General features: G+C 40.0%; 1 protein-coding gene across 1 annotated transcript in view; it reads right to left on the bottom strand.

Annotated features, from left to right (window-relative positions):
- Nucleotides 1-669: 669 nt before the first annotated feature.
- LOC125409585 (NACHT, LRR and PYD domains-containing protein 1a-like) overlaps nucleotides 670-17688 on the bottom strand; it is a 67648-nt gene continuing 50629 nt past the window's right edge. Inside the window, exons 15-17 of the mRNA XM_087910354.1 lie at nucleotides 2382-2426; nucleotides 1640-1950; nucleotides 670-951 (exon numbers count right to left, since the gene is read on the bottom strand). Coding sequence (XP_087766480.1) covers nucleotides 1682-1950; nucleotides 2382-2426 — 314 coding nt within the window. The 3' untranslated portion in view covers nucleotides 670-951; nucleotides 1640-1681. The remainder of the gene's footprint in view (nucleotides 952-1639; nucleotides 1951-2381; nucleotides 2427-17688) is intronic.

The raw sequence follows: 17688 nt of genomic DNA, 5'->3' as shown, positions 1-17688 counted from the left end.
AGGTTATGGGGAAGAGAGAACACTTCTGCATTGCTGTTGGGAATGCAATCTGGTACAACCCCTTTGGATGTCAGTGTGGCAATTTCTCAGAAAATTAGGAAACAACCTTCCTCAAGACTCAGTAATACCACTTTTGGGTATATATCCAAAGGATGTTCAATTGTGTCACAAGAACATATGCTCAACTATGTTCATAGCAGCTTTGTTTGTCATAGCCAGACCTGGAAAGAACTTAAATACTTCTCGATTGGAGAATGGATAAGAAAAATGTGGTACATTTACACAATGGAATACTACACAGCAGAAGAAAATAACAAAAGCTTGAATTTTGCAGGAAAATGGATGGAGCTAGTACAATCATCACGTGTACTCACTCATAAGTGGTTTTTAAACATAAAGTAAAGAAAGCCAGCCTACAAACCACAACTTCAGAGAACTTAGACAACAATGAGGACACTAAGGGAGACTTACGTAGATATAATCTACATGGGAAGTAGAAAGTAGAAAAAGACAAGATCTCCTGAGTAAACTGGGAACATGGGGACCTTGGGGGAGGGTTGAAGGGGGGAAGAGAGAGGTAGGGAGAGGAGCAGAGAAAAAACGTAGAGCTCAATAAATATCAATAAAAATGTATTAAAAAATCAAAAAATAAAGCCTCATAAACAAACATAAATAAATAAAACTATTTATTTATTAAGGAAATAAGGACTGCGAGGGATGTGATCACCACTGATACAAGGGTACGGATCTAATGAGAGTTTACCAAGGCCAGTTGGACTGGGACTGAACGAGGACACAAGTCAATCAGATTCTCTGAATGTGGCTGGATTCTCTGAATGTGGCTGGCCAGAGTCTTTTTGAAAAGCCATTGACAATGGCACTGGGACTTGTTTCCTCTGCATATACTGGATTTTGTGGATCCAGTCTGTCTGGACACTCACCTTCCTGGACCTGGAAGGAGGGGGGAGAAACTTGAACTTCCCACTGGGCAGGAAACCCTGACTGCTCTTAGGGATGGAGAGGGAGGAGGAGAGGAAGTGGGGGGAGTGGGAGGGTGGTGAGAGGAGGGGCGGAAATGGAAACTTTTATAATTTAATAAAATTACAAAAAAATAAAAATAATCACTTAATTAAAATATTTAAAAGTTTTTTTAAAAAGAAATAAATAAAACTATTCAAGACCTTAAATGGAAATAGAATTAAAAAAGAAATCCCAAAGTGAAAGTAAGAAATATTTGAGAAGTATTCTTCCTTTGCTGCATTCATAAGAATTCACTTTTCATGGAAAGCACCATCTCATTGTGTCCATTCCCATGCACCCCAGTCCGGCTTGTATCATGGTGGGTCAGGTAGTTTTGAGACTGGCTACTAAGTTAGACAAGACCTGAATAGACTTGATGGCTCCATTAGAAGTTTTCTGAGGTGTTCATAACACAAGAATATCTGGCTGGAAAGGATGAGAGGGATCACCTGGGTTCCCAAGATATCTTGGTAACAGTGCCATCAGAAAGGGAACTCAGATGGCCACTGGTATATAGATGGAGAAACTTAGAGCAAAAAGAAGGTTACACAGAGTTAGGATGAGAGAGAGAGAGACAGACAGAGACAGAGACAGAGACAGAGAGACAGAGAATGCTCACCACTCAGCCACTATGCTGTCAGAATTGCACAGAGACCCTGTGTTACTTTTCCAGAAGGTCCCTGATCAGGTGAGGATGAGTCTCCTCCAGAGCTCGGTAGACTTTATCTTTGCAGTCCATGGTCCAGGACCGGCTGAGGCTAAACAGTTTCCGCATCTTGTTTTGGTTGGTGGCTTCAGCTCGCACTGCCTCATACTCCTCTTCACTCAGCACCAGCCTATGAAGCTTGTCCAAGACAGGGTCCACTGATGTCACTCGGGACACCAGCTGCTCTCGATACTGGTCCACAAAGTGTAGCAAGGCAGCAGCATCTAGGGGAGAAGGTGAGACTCATACTGATCATAAAATGCTCCTCCCTTTACTCTCCCACTGCTTGCCCGCTTTTTGCTTTTCTCATGAATCTCATCTGCACCCTGGCTTTCTTTTTATCTGGAAGGTCATTTGAAAAATATCTTTACCTTCCTGTACCTTCTTTACCAGTTATTGGTCTGATACTCTGACTGACCAGGAGGAGGGGTTCATGCTGGGGTGTGCAGGATGGGATTAGGTGGAGTTATTGTTCATATGGGAAGCAACAAGGAGTATTAGAGGAACTCTGTCCTGGACATACTCTACTCCTCCCTGTCTTGGTGAAATTTGCAAAGTGAAGCTCCCTCCTTTCTTACCACTCTTCTCTCAAAGATCAGATAATCTACCAGCAGAATATTATTGGCTTTTCTTTCCTTGTATAGTTGTTACTGACCTTTGTTGGATGCAGAGATCATGGGTGGTAGAGGTCTGAGTTCCCCTGGAAGAAAGAAGAAATGAAGCGTCTATAATGATGCTTGCCACCAACACTCAGTGCTCTCTTGAAACTGCCACCCATGCCTGAGATTTTGAGAATGGACTACAGAAATTGTGATATAACCAGGAAGGTGAACATTTCCTTACTCACACAGGGAATCTAGGCACCATGCTTGTCATCACTGAGGGAGAAGACATGTGAATGAGCAATAGACATTTCTCCCACCTGACCACAACCTCAATATTATCATAGACTGAATTCTCATGGAAAACTAATCCAGTCTCTTGCTGGCTTAAATAATTTGATGTTTGATTCTGGGTAGAAAACTATTTTCTAGTCCTTGTTTGACCTTGTATGCACATGCCACAAGTGGGTGTTCTTGATTTGATGGCAGAATCAAGACAAAGCAAGACTGAGCACATGGAAACAGTGAGTGAATTTTAGCACCAAGTGAAGGAGGTTAATAAATTTCAGCTCAAGAATAAGCACCAGGGGTTTGAGAAGACTCTAAATCTACTGTGCTCTAACTGTAACAGTAAAATTAAGATGGAGCTGTTCCCTGAGGAGCCCATGGGCCTTGAGAGGCAATGGGTCCTAGGCAGGGAGCTGCATGGCATGTCAGAGACCTAGACAGATAGGCATGCCATGCAGGGAAAGTTGAGTATTTATTTAGTGTGTTATAAAGTGGAGAGGAAAAGGGGGTAGAAGGGGAGAAGAGCAGAGAGGAAGGCAGAGAGAGAGAGAGAGAGAGAGAGACAGAGAGAGACAGACAGAGAGAGCGACAGAGAGAAATCCAGGACGGGGGGGGGAGGAGAGTACTTCTTTGGGAGAAAAAGGAAAAGAAGAACCTCAGACTAGAAGGGGAAGAAAGATCTGCCTGCCTTGGCAGTGGACAGGGGACTGGGCAGGGCTTGTCTCTTAAAAAAGCAGGACTGACCATTACATTCCCATATCTTTTTTTTTTATAATAAAAAGGTAGGAGATTCGGCACCGCAGACTAAAGGAATTGGGATGACAGATTCTTAAGACAGCTTTCTGCTTCTTTGTGGGCATCATCTTGTGGGGGAACTTGAGAAAGCTGGGTTCTGATCACATTCTGGTGTAACTGATCTCTTTGCTCCTGCCCAGTGTTTGTGGTATGAAAATGTCTGATGTCTCTTACACCTGTTTATGGTATTGACAAAACAGAGGACAAAGTTTAGCTAAGGAAAAAAAAGTTTAGGACCAGGTAATTGAGAGGGGTGTGTCTGACCTGTTTAAGTTGGATCCTTCAATTCTGTTCCCTGGAACTCACAAGAATTCTTTGGGTTTGTGAAATCAGAAGTTTTAAACAGTAGCATATTTATAACAGAATGGCTGTGACAGATAATTTTGCATAATGAAAAGTATCTTTAAGACTATGAAAGGCAGTTCCCTGCAAGCTCCGTGGAACCCTGCTACACAGCCTGCGCCAATACTGAGTGGACTTAAGAGGTGAGTCAGCATCAGCCCTGTAGTCCCAGATGCCTCACTCCCTAAGACCTTCAGATGGGAGAAAAAACAGGGCCCCTCCCCAGTTCCCTCAGCAGTTCTAGCCACCAGCAGAGAGCTTTCCTGCTAGCTCTCAATCCACCCAGCCCCAACTCGCCATTCCCTGTGAGCTCTGTGGAACCCTGCTACACAGTCTGCGCCAATACTGAGTGGACCTAAGAGCCTGCTCTAATACTGAGTGGACCTAAGAGACAGCCACAGCAAGGATTAGGTCAAGAAGCCAAAACACTACCGCCTCATTTGAAGGAGGAGATGGGTAGGCACCAATGCAAGAATTTCTCCAACATCCTAAAAAGCAACATGGTAACACCAGAACCCAGCGGACACACAACAAGAAGACTTGATCATCCTAACCCAGAAGATGTAGAAAAAAATGATTTTAAACAAACCTTATGAAAATGATGGAGACCTTTAAACAGGAAGTGACAAACCCCCTTAAAGAAATGGAGGAGAAGACAAAAAGAAGCTAGAAGAAATTAATAAATCTCTCAAACCCAAGAATACTAAGAAAAAGCAATCAAACAGGTAATGGAAACAGTTCAAGTCTTGAAGACTGAAATAGAGGTAATAAAGAAAACACAAACTGAGGGAACTCTGGAAATGGAAAATCTAGGTAAAAGAACAGGAACTACAGAGACAAGTATAACCAACAGAATACAGATGATAGAAGAAAGAATCTCAAGTGCTGGAGATACTACTGAGGAAATAGATTCATTAATCAAAAAAAACATTAAATCCAACAAATTCTTAACACAAAACATTCAGGAAATCTGGAATACCATGAAAATACCAAAGCTAAGAATAGTAGGGATAGAAGAATGAAAAGAACTCCAGCTCAAAGGTACAGAAAATATATTCAACAAAATTGTAGAAGAAAACTTTCCCAACATAAAGAAGGATATCGCTATGGAGGTACAAGCAGATTATAGAACACCAAATAGACTGGATAAAAAAATTCATCTCCTCTACATATAATAATCAAAACACAAAACACACGGAATAAAGAATATTGAGAACTCCAAGGAAAAGAATCAAGTAACATATAAAGTTAAACCTATCAGAATTATACCTGAATTCTCAGTGGAAACCATTAAAGTCAGAAGGTCCTAGATAGATATGCTGCAGACACTAAGAAACCATGAATGCAAGCCCAGACTGCTATACCCAACGAAGTTTTCATTCAACATCAATAGAGAAAGCAAGATATTCAATGACAAAAACATATTTAAACAATACGTATCCACAAACCCAGCCTTACAGAAAGTACTAGAAGGAAAACCTCAACCCAAAGAAGCCAACTACACCCACAATAACACAGACGTCTGATAATACCCAACCAACATAACACAAAGAAGTGAAATACACAAATACTACTACAAAAATAACTGGAGTAAACAACCACTGATCATTAATATTGCTTAATATCAATGGTCTCAATTCACCTATAAAAATACATAGGCTAAAAGAACGAAGATAAAAACAGGATCCAGCATTCTGCTGTTTACAAGCAACACACCTCGACCTCAAAGACAGACACTACCTCAGAGTAAAGGGTTGACAAAATGTTTTCCATTCAAATGGATCTAAGAAAAAAGTGGGTGTAGCTATACTAATATCTAACACAATTGATTTCAAACTAAAATCAATCAGAAGAGATGGAAAAAGACACTTTGTACTCATAACAGGAACAATTCATAAAGATGAAGTCTCAATTCGGAATATCTATGACCCTAACACAAAAGCACCCACATATGAAAAAGAAACATTACTAAAACTTAAATCACACATCAAACCCCACACATTAATAGTAGGAGATTTCAATACTCGTCTCTCACAAATGGACAGGTAAACCAGACAGAAACTATAGAGAGAAATAAGAGAATAGATGTAATGAATCAAATGGACTTAACAGACATCTATAGAACATTCTACTCAAACAAAAATGAACACATCTTCTTCTCAGCACCTCATGGAACCTTCTATAAAATTGGTCACATACTTAGTAACAAAGCAAACATTCACAGATACAAAAAAAATTTGAAGTAATCCACTGTGTCTTATTGGATCACCACAAAGTAAAGATAGAATTCAATAACAATACTACTCCCAGAAAGCCTACAAATTCAGGGAAATTGAACATTCAACTACTGAACCATCCCTGGGTCAAAGAAGAAATAAAGAAAGAAGTTAAAGTCCTCCTTGAATTCAACAAAAATGAAGGCACAACATATCCAAACCTATGGGACACTATGAAAGCAGTGTTTAGGGGAAAGTTCATAGCACTAAGTGCTCACAAAAGAAAGCTGATAAAGCTCACATTTGTGACTTAACAGCACACCTGAAAGCTCTAAAACAAAAAGAGGCAGACTCACCCAGGAAGAATAGAAGATAGGAAATAATCAAATTGAAGGCTGAAATCAACAAAATAGAAGCAAAGAAAACAATACAAAGAATCAATGAAACAAAAAGATGTTTCTTTGAGAAAAATCAACAAGATTGACAATCCTTTATCTAAGCTAATCAAAGGCAGTGAGAACATTCAAATTAACAAAATCAGAAATGAAAACGGGTACATAACAACAGATACTGAGGAAATTCAGAGAATCATTAGGTCTTACTACAGAAACCTGAACTCCACAAAATTGTAAAATGTAAAAGAAATGGACAATTTTTTAGATAGACACCATATACCAAAATTAAATCAAGACCAGGTAAGCAATTTAAATAGACCTATAAGCTGCTAGGAAATAGAAGCTGTCATCTAAAACCTCCTAACAAAAAACAAAACAAAACAAAAAAAACCCAAAAAACAGGTCCAGATGGTGTTAATGCAGAATTTTACCATAACATCCAAGAAAAGCTAATACCTATACTCCTCAAAGTGTTCCACATAATAGAAACAGAAGGGACATTGCCAAACTTTTATGAGGCTACAGTTATCCTGATACCAAAATCAGAAAAAGACTCAACCAAGAAAGGGAATTACAGACCAATCTCACTCATGAACATGGATGCAAAAATTCTCAATAAAATACTGGCAAACAGAATCCAAGAACACATCAAAAAATCATCCATCATGATCAAGTAGTTTCATCCCACAATGCAGGGCTTGTTTAACATATGAAAATCTATAAATAACATCATATAAATAAACTGAAAGAAAAAAAAACATATGATCATTTCATTAGATGGTGAGAAAGCATTTGACAAAATTCAATACCCCTTCATGATAAAGATCTTGAAGAGATTAAGGATACAAGAATCATATCAAAATATAATAAAAGCAATATACAGCAAGCCAACAGCTAACAACAAATTAAATTGCGAGAAACTCAAAGCAATTCCACTAAAATCAGGAGCAAGACAAGACTAGGTTCACTCTCTCCATATCTCTTCAACATAGTTCTTGAAGTCTTAACAATAGCAATAAGACAACATAAGGAGATCTAGGGGATTCAAGTTGGAAAGGAAGAAGTCAAACTTTCGTTATTTGCAGGTGATATGATAGTATAGATAAGTGAACCCAAAAACTCTACCAGAGAACTCCGACAGCTGATAAATACCTTCAGTGAAGTGGCATCATACAAGATCAACTAAAAAAAATCAGTAGCCCTCCTATACACAATGGATACAGAAGCTGAGAGGGAAATCAGAGAAATATCGCCTTTCACATAAAGTATCTTGGGATAACACTAAACATCACCACAAATCACATAAAGTATCTTGGGATAACACTAATCAAGGATGCAAAAGACCTATTTAACAAGAACTTTAAGTCTTTGAAGAAAGAAATTGAAGAAGATACCAGAAAATGGAAAGATCTTCCATGCTCTTGGATAGGAAGGATCAACATAGTAAAAATGGCAATCCTACCAAAAACAATCTATAGGTTCAATGCAATCCCCATCAAAATCCCTACACAATTTTTCACAGACTTTGAAAGAACAAGAATCAACTATATATGGAAAAACAAAAAACCCAGGAGAGCCAAAAACAATCCTGTATAATAAAGGAACTGCCAGAGGCATTACCATCCCTGAAATCAAGCTCCATTACACAGCTACAGTAATGAAATTAGCTTGGTATTGGCATAAAAACAGAGACATTGACCAATGGAATCAAATTGAAGACCCCAATATTAATCCACACACCTATAAACATCTGATTTTTGAGAATTAAGCTAAAATTATACATTAGAAAAAAGAAAGCATCTTCCACAGATGGTGCTGACATAACTGGATGCCAACCTGTAGAAGAATGAAAATAGATCCATATCTGTCACCATGTACAAAACTCAAGCCCAAATGGATTAAAGACCTTAATATAAACCTGACCACACTGAACCTGATAGAAGAGAAAGTGGGAAGTAGCCATCAATGCATGGGCACAGGAGACCACGTCCTAAATATAACCCTAGTAGCACAGACAATAAGAGCAACAATAAATAAATGGGACCTCCTAAAACTGAGAAGCTTCTGTAAATCAAAGGACACAGTCAGTAAGACAAAAAGGAAACCTACTGAATGGGGAAAAATCTTTACCAACCTTACATCAGACAAACGACTGATCTCCAAAATATATAAAGAACTCAGGAAATTAGACATTAAAATTCTAAATAATCCAATTAAAAAGTGGTATACCGAACTAAACAGGAATTCTCAACAGAAGAAATTCAAATGACCAAAAGATACTTAAGGACAAATGTTCAACTTCTTTAGCTATCAGGGAAATGCAAATCAAAACAACTCTGAGTTACCATCTTAAATCAGTCATAATGGCTAAGATAAAAAAAGTAATGCACTAATGATAGCTTATGCTGGAGAGAATGTAGAGCAAGGGGAACACTCATCCATTGCTGGTGGGAATACAAACTTATGCAACCACTTTGGAAATTAGTGTGGTAGTTTCTCAGAGAATTGGGAGTTAACCTTCCTCAGGATCCAGCAATACCACTATTGAGAATAAACCAAAATGATAATCATACTACAAAAGTATTTATTCAACTATGTTCATAGCAGCATTATTTGTAGTAACAGAAACTGGAAACAACCTAGATGTCCCATTCATCTAAAGAATGGATAAAGAAAGTGTAGCACATCTACACATTAGAGAACTACTCAGCAGTAAAAAACAATGACATCTTGAATTTTGCATGCAAATGGATGGAATTAGAAAACACTATCCTGAGTGAGGTAACCCAGACCCAAAAAACCAAATATGCTATATACTCACTCGTTAGTGAACTCTAGCCATAAACAAAGAACATTGAGCCTATAGTTCATGATCCTAGAGAAGCTAAGTAATTAGGTGAACTCAAAGAAAAACATATATAGACCTACCTGGAAACTGAAAACAGACAAAAATTTGGGAGCAGGGGAGCACGAGGTAGAAGGGGGGGGTTGAAGAGAACTTGAGGGAATGGGATAATCGAAATGGAGGAAGGACAGATATGATAGCAAGGAAAGAGATATCTTGATTGAGGGAGCCATTATGGGGTTAGCAAGAAACCTGGCTCTAGAAAAATGCCCAGGAATCCCCAAGGATGACCCCAGTTAGGACCCTAAGCAGTAGAGTAGAGGGTGTCTGAACTGACCTTACCCTGTAGTCAGACTGATGATTATCTTAAATATTACCATAGAACCTTCGTCCAACAATAGATGGAAGCAAAGGCAATGACCCACATCGGAGCACTGGACTAAGCTCCCAAGATCCAGCAGAAGAATGGAAGGAGTGAGAGTATGAGAAAGGAATTCAAGACCATGAGGGGTTCATTCTCTGAGACAGTGTGTCTGAGCTAATGGGAGCTCACCAAGTGCAACTAGACTGGGAGTGAATGAGCATGGGAACAAACAAGTGCCTCTGAAGGTGATTGACAATTGGAGCAGACTGAAGGGCCACTGATAACGACACAGGTATTTGTCTCTACTGCATGTACTGGCTTCTTGGGATCCTGTTTTCTTTGAATGTATACCTTGCTCAACCTAGATGTAGTAGGGAGGGCCTTGGACTTTCCACATGGCAGTGTGCATTGCCCTCTCTTAGGTTTGGAGGGAGTGGAGGGTCTGTGGAAGGAGTGGGTGGGAAATGGGAAGAGGGGAGGGAGTGGGAATTTGGATTGTTTTTTTTTTTAGAAAGTAATTTTATTAAATTATAAAAGTTTCCATTTCCATCCCTCCTCCCAACACCCTCCCACTCCCCCCACTCCCTTTCTTTTTTCATTTTCTTCCTCCTTCTGCTCCTCATTTGGACCTTGGGGGGCTCAGTCCAGTGCTCCAATGTGGGTCTCCATCTGTATCGCCATCCATCATCGGATGAAGGTTCCCTCTGGTCTTGCCTTCTTTGCTCACGTTCTCGTTCCTTCTACTTCTCGTTTGGACCTAGGGAGTTAAGTCCAGTGTTCCAATGTGGGTCTCTGTCTCTATCTCCATTCATCGCCAGATGAAGGTTCTATGGTGATAAGCAAAATATTCATCAGTGTGGTTGTGGGCCAAGGCCTGTTCAGGCACCCTCTCCTCTGTCCAGAGAACAATCTGGGGATCTCTCCTTGCACCTGGGACCCCATTTATAATCAAGTCTCCTGTAAACCCTAAAATGACTCCGTTAGTTGAAATATATTCTTCCCTGATCCCATATCCATCCTTCCTCCCTCTCCCCCATCCCAGTCCACCGAGCTTTCCCCATTCCTCCCCTACTCACTTCTCTCTAACCCTCTCCCCTTCCAACAACCCTCCCACCCCCCCCCCATGCACCCGAGGTTACCTGGGACTCTTGTCTATTTCCAATCTCCAGGAGGATAGCTAAATAATTTTCATCAGGTTCACCTTCTTATTTAGCTTCTCTAGGATCACGAATAATAGGCTCAAAGACCTTTAATTATGGTTAGAATCCACTTATGAGTGAATACATACCGTGTTCCTCTTTTTGGGTCTGGCTTACCTCACTCAGTAAAGCGTTTTCTATGTCATGCAAAATTCAAGATGTCATTGTTTTTTACCGCTGAGTAAAACTCTAATGTGTATATGTTCCACACCTTTTTTAACCATTCTTCTATTGAGGGGCACCTAGGCTGTTTCCAGGTTCTGGTTATTACAAATAGTGCTGCTATGAACATAGTTGAACAAATGCTTTTGTAGTATGCTAGGGAATCTCTAGGGTATATTCCCAAGAGTGGAATTGCTGGGTCCTGAGGGAGGTTGACTCCCAGTTTCCTGAGAAACCGCCACACTGATTTCCACAGTGGCTGAACAAGTTTGCATTCCCACCAACAATGGATGAGTGTTCCCCTCACCCCACATCCTCTCCAGCATAGGCAATCGTTGGTGGTTTTGACTTTAGCTATTCTGACAGGTGTAAGATGGTATCTCAAAGTGGTTTTGATTTGCATTTCCCTGATCGCTAAGGAGGTTGAGCATGACCTTAAGTGTCTTTTGGCCATTCGAAGTTCATCTGTTGTGAATTCTCTGTTCAGTTCAGTACCCCATTTTTTAATTGGGTTAATTAGAGTTTTAGTGTCTAGTTTCTTGAGTTCTTTGTGTATTTTGGAGATCAGACCTTTGTCTGATGAGGGGTTTGTGGAGATCTTCTCCCAGTTGGAAGGTAGCCTTTTTGTCTTACTGACAGTGTCCTTTGCTTTACAGAAGCTTCTCAGTTTCAGTAGGTCCCATTTATTCATTGTTTCTCTTATTGTCTGCCCTCCTGGGGTTCTGCTTAGGAAGTGGTTTCCTGTGCCTATATCTTGTAGACTAATTCCCACTTTCTCTTCTATCAGGTTCAAAGTGGTCAGATTAATGTTGATGTCTTTAATCCATTTGGACCTGAGTTTTGTGCATGGTGATAGATATGGATCTATTTTCATTCTTCTACAGGTTGACATCCAGTTATGCCAGCACCATTTGTTAAAGATGCTATCATTCTTCCATTGTATACCTTTAGCTACCTTGTCAAAAATCAGGTGTTCCTAAGTTTGTGGGTTAATACCCGGGTCTTCTATTCGATTCCATACGTCGACTTCTCTGTTGTTATGCCAATACCAAGCTGTTTTCAATACTGTTGCTCTGTAATAGAGTTTGAAGGCACGGATGGTAATGCCTCCAGAAGTTCTTTAATTGTATAAGATTGTTTTGTCTATCCTGGGTTTTTTCTTTTCCATATAAACTTGATTATTGTTTTCTCAAGGTCTGTGAAGAAGTTTGATGGGATTTTGATGGGAATTACATTGAATCTATAGATTGCTTTTGGTAGAATTGCCGTTTTTACTATGTTGATTCTCCCAATCCAAGAGCAGGGGAGGTCTTTCCATTTTCTGGAATCCTCCTCAATTTCTTTCTTCAAGGACTTAAAGTTCTTGTCAAATAGGTCTTTCACTTCCTTGGTTAGAGTTACCCCAAGATATTTTATGCTACTTGTGGCTATCATGAAAGGTGATGTTTCTCTGATTTCCCTCTCTGCTTCTTTATCCTTCGTGGCCTGTAATTCTCTTTCTTGGTTGTGTCTTTGTGTGGTTTTGGTATCAGGGTAACTGTAGCTTCCTAAAAAGAGTTTGGCAATGATTCTTCTATTTCTATATTGTGAAATACATTAAGGAGTATAGGTATTAGTTCTTTCTGGAAGTCCTGGTAGAATTCTGCATTGAGACCATCTGGTCCTGGACTTTTTTTGGTAGGGAGATTTTTGATAACAGCTTCTAATTCTTCACAACTGACAGGTCTATTTAGATTGTTCACCTGGTCTTGGTTCAACTTTGGTATATGGTACTTATCTAAAAAATGTCCATTTCTTTTACATTTTCCAACTTTGTGGCATATAGATTTTTGTAGTAAGATCTAATGATTCTCTGAATTTCCTCTGTGTCTGTGGTTATGTCCCCCTTTTCATTTCTGATCTTATTAATTTGCATGTTCTCTCTGCCGTTTGATTAATTTGGCTAGGGGTTTGTCAATCTTGTTGATTTTCTCCAAGAACCAGCTTTTTGATTCATTGATTCTTTGGATTGTTTTCTGTGTTTCTATTTTGTTGATTTCAGCCCTCAGTTTGATTATTCCCAGTCTTCTAGACCTCCTGGGTGAATCAGCTTCTTTTTTTTCTAGAGCTTTCAAGTGTGCTGTTAAGTCTCCAATGTGTGCTTTCTCTGTTTGCTTTAATTGGGCACTTAGTGCTATGAACTTTCCTCTTAGCACTTCTTTCATAATGTCCCATAGGTTTCAGTATGTTGTGTCCTTATTTTCATTAAATTCAAGGAAGACTTTAATTTCTTTCTTTATTTCTTCCTTGACTCAGGGGTGATTCAGTAGTTGACTGTTAAACTTCCATGAGTTGGTTGGTTTCCTGGAGGTAGCACTGTTGTTGAATTCTAACTTTAATCCATGGTGGTCTGACAAGACACAGGTGGTTACTAATATTTTTTGTATCTGTGGAAATTTGCTTTGTTACCGAGTATGTGGTCAATTTTCAAAAAGGTTCCATGAGCTGCAGAGAAAAAGGCATATTCTTTCCTATTTGGGTGGAATGTTCTATAGATGTCTGTTAAGTCCATTTGATTAAATACCTCCAATAATTCTCTTATTTCTCTGCTAGGTTTCTGTCTGATTGACCTGTCCATTGGTGAGAGAGGTGTGTTGAAGTCTCCTACTATTAGTGTCTGTGGATTGATGACTGCCTTGAGTTCTAGAAGTGTTTCTTTTACATAAGTAGGAGGCTTTATATTAGGGGCATAGATATTCAGGATTGAGACTTCTTCCTGATGAATTGTTCCTGTTATGAGTATAAAATGTCCGTCTCCATCTCTTCTGATTGATTTTAGTTTGAAGTCAATTTTGTTGGAATTTAGAATGGCCACACCTGCTTGTTTCTTAGGTCCGTTTGCTTGAAAAGCCTTTTCCCAACCCTTTACTCTGAGTAGATGTCTGTCTTTGTGGTTGAGGTGTGTTTCTTGTAAACAGCAGAATGTTGGATCCTGTTTTCATATCCAATCTCTTAGTCTGTGCCTTTTTATAGGTGAATTGAGTCCATTAATATTAAGTGATATTAATGACCAGTGGTTGTTGACTCTGTTTATTATTATTTTTTGTTTATTTGTTTAATAGAGTTTGTATGTGTCCCTTCTTTGAGTTAAGCTTATGAAGGGTCGCTAGATGTCTGAGTTATTGTAGGCAGTGTTGGCAATGTTGGATTCCTTGGGTTGCGATTTTCCTTCTATTACTTTCTGTAAGGCTGTGTTTGTGGCTACAAATTGTTTAAATTTGTTCTTATCCTGGAATATTTTGTTTTCTCCATTGATAGTGAATGATAGCTTGGCTGGCTATAGTAGTCTGGGTTTGCATCCATGGTCTCTTAGTTTCTGCAGTACCTCTATCCAGGACCTTCTGGCTTTCATGGTTTCCATAGAGAAGTCTGGTGTAAGTCTGATAGGTTTACCTTTATAAGTTACTTGACCTTTTTCCTTTGCAGCTCTTAATATTCTTTCTTTAATCTACATGTTTTGTGTTTTGATTATTATATGGCCAGGGGATTTTTTTTTTGATCCAGTCTATTCGGTGTTCTGTATGCTTCTTGAATGTTCATAGGAATATCATTCTTTAGGTTGGGAAAGTTTTCTTCTATAATTTTGTTGAATGTATTTTCTGGGCCTTTAATCTGCAGTTCTTCTCCTTCTTCAATCCCTATTATTCTTAGATTTGGGTTTTTTTTATTGTGTCCCAGATTTCTTGAATGTTTTATGATGAGAATTTGTTGGATTTGCTGTTTTCTTTGATCAGAGCATTTATTTTCTCTATGGTATCTTCAGACTCTGAGATTCGTTATTCCATCTCTTGTATCCTATTGGTTATGCTTGATTCTGTAGTCTCTGTTCAATTACCAAGATTTTCCATATCCAGTCAGCCCTCATTTTGTGTTTTCTTCATTGACTCCATTTCAGTTTTCAATTCTTGAACTGTTTCCATTTTCTGTTTGATTGTTTTTTCTTGATTTCCCAGTGTATCATTCATGGATTTACTCATTTCTTCAAACTTTTTGTTGTACTTCTCATCCATTTCTTTAAGGGAGTTATTCATATCCTGTTTAAGGGACTCTATTGCTTTCATAATGGCACTTTTTCCCACTTCTGGGTTAAGGTGTTCAAGTCCTTCTATTGTAGGGTCGTTGGGATCTGGTGATTTCATGTTGTTTTTTAGATTGTTGGAGGAGTTCTTGCCTTGGCGTCTGCCCATCTCTTCTTTCAAATGCTCTATATTGGATCTTCTGGTACCAGGTCAGGTTCCCTTGTTGGGCAGGGTCTTCACTGACAGAAGGTCTACCTTTCCTCAGGCAGGCTATTGAAGCGCAGGAACTGCCCCTTCCGGGCTGAGCCCACAGCCCAGGCCCAGCATGCAAGGGAGCAGCTCTGGGGAGATCTTCTGGCCCCAGGGGGAAGGAGGGAAGAGAGGAAGGTGTAACTGGATGAAAGCTGGGATGGGATTTGGGAGAGCTCCGCAGGGTGGAGCCACCACTGCAGGGTGACCAGAAAGTCGAGGGGTGCGGGGAAAGTCTGAATTCCTCCTAGCCGAAGCCCTCGGGCCAGGAGCAAACTCACCCCTCCTCCAATGGATGTCTGCTAGAAGTTCACTGTGTCTTGCTGGCCAGGAATGTGGCTGAGCTGACACAGGGCCTGCCTGTCCTCAGGGAGGCTATCAAAGCACAGGAACTGCCCCTGCTGGGCTGAGCCCACAACCCAGGCCCAGCGTGCAAGGGAGCAGCTCTGGGGAGATCTTGTGGCCCCAGGTGGAAGGGGGGAAGAGCTGGATTGGTTTTTTAAGTAATAAAATAAAATAAGAAAAATAGAAAACAAGACTATGAAAGGCAGCGTGAGAAATTCATGACTTGTATTTGTCCTCATACCTTAATAACTTGCAGGTACATGCCTTAATAACCTGTATTTGTATTTTGCTGAAATTTGTTTGGTGAGGTTGTCCTTTTAAACTGACAAAACCTCTCAGTTGTCAAACTGTATCAGATATCTTTGAGAAGGATAAAGTTTTACTTGAGTTATTGATTAAAAACGACAGAGAATTTACTTGGTTGGCAACTAGAGTTACTCCTCACAGTCTTCCATGGTTGTTGAAGGTCGTATTTGCCTTTTGCTGTTTAGTGCATAGCCTACCAGGCTCCAGAAGATCCTGTGGGCTAAGAAATCTGTAGGAAGACAAGCCTACCTTGACCTAAGCAGCTAGGCTGTTGATTCCAGCGATTCTGTCCATGTCTGGAGAGCTTCAGTTTAGATGAAAGGCATTTTCCCCAGTGGTCAGCGTTTGGCAGTTGAAACAATGTGTGGATTAACATTGTTTTGTGCCCATTTGTCTTCTGTCTTCTTTGGAGGAAATAAGAGTGCTGCTGCTAGGAGCCAACCTGTTTCTTTTTTATATAATAAAAATCTTTTTTAAAAAAATAATTAAGCACTTAAATGCCATATTCCTCTGATCTCTGAGCAGTTGAGGGCTGTTTAACAGGCATAGATGAGTTATACCTACAGCACAGAATCTGCCTAGAGAGCTGAGTCTGAGTTTGAATGTACTGGCTTTTAACATAACAGGTAAGATTTACACTCATAAAAAAGACAGAAAGAAGAAAAGACCGCTTGCAACAGAATGCTAACAGCAGAATTGACAATAGTAGAGAATAGCTTAATATATTTTAAATCAGGGTTGAATTACTTATATAGTATTTTTTTGTTAGAGACATACCAATTTAAAACATGAAACTTATTGTTTTGTTAGTCTGGTATGAGATATAATGGTCAGACAATTATAACATTTAACAGTAAACATAGGTGTATTTAAGTTACATGTATGCACACATACACACAGTGAAGAGGAATTGGGTGAAGTGGATGCTTTTGGTAGGCCCTATCAAAGGCATGCCACTGTGCAAAATGCACATGTAACCAAGTAAGCACCAGGGAACCAGGCAGGAAATACCCCAGTAAAGAAGGCAGAACTTGGGTCACCTGACCTGACTCTCAGTTAAGTTGGTGGTAAGGTCACATGACCTCAGTCAAAATGGCAGTGGTCATATGTTGTATGGAGAAGCCACGTTTTTTTATTTGAGCCATGGGAGTTTTACCTAGAGGCATGATTCGCCAGCTTGCTGAGCTGCCGTGCCGCAAGCGACTGCAGCAGGGAGCAAAGGCTAGAATTGAAAACAGCTGCCTCGTGGATCCAACCAATCTTGTTGGTAGTGGTGGCAGGGACCGTTTGAGGAAAAGGAGAGCGGGCTGAAAACACGCGGATCATAATTTGAGGGTTTATACCATAGTTGAAAGCATGAAAACCCGTGAAAAATACCACAGGGCCTATAGAAGAGTGTCCTCTCTATATAGGTGGGGTGTGAGATGGCAGGGCCTGTAGAAGAGCATTAAAGTCTGACTGACTCGGGTCCAGGTGACTTGGAAGCCAGAGAGGCTAGAGGCTGTTTCAAGCAGTCTCTCACAGTGGTCAAAAGAAAAGAAAGTGAACCACTTATGAGTGGTCCAAAAGAAAGGAAAGAAAAGGAGAAAGAAAAATTGGGGGGACCCTGGGCCCCAAATCAAATGTACTACACAGTGTATGTAGTGCTAGCACAGGAGGACCAACCTTGGGTTGTCTGGTCACACTTTTAGCTATGGAAAGCAACCAGCAAAGGGCTCAACCATAGCCATGAAGGCTGTGGTTGGAGCCTAGAAGGGGAAAACTCACCACCAAACCTGCTGGTGTGTGTGGAGGTA

The sequence above is a fragment of the Myodes glareolus genome, chromosome 9, assembly GCF_982192425.1.
Source record: "Myodes glareolus chromosome 9, mMyoGla1.1, whole genome shotgun sequence".
Taxonomy (NCBI): domain Eukaryota; kingdom Metazoa; phylum Chordata; class Mammalia; order Rodentia; family Cricetidae; genus Myodes; species Myodes glareolus.
Note: the sequence above shows the minus strand (reverse complement) of the source record. Positions and strands in the feature narration are given on the sequence as shown.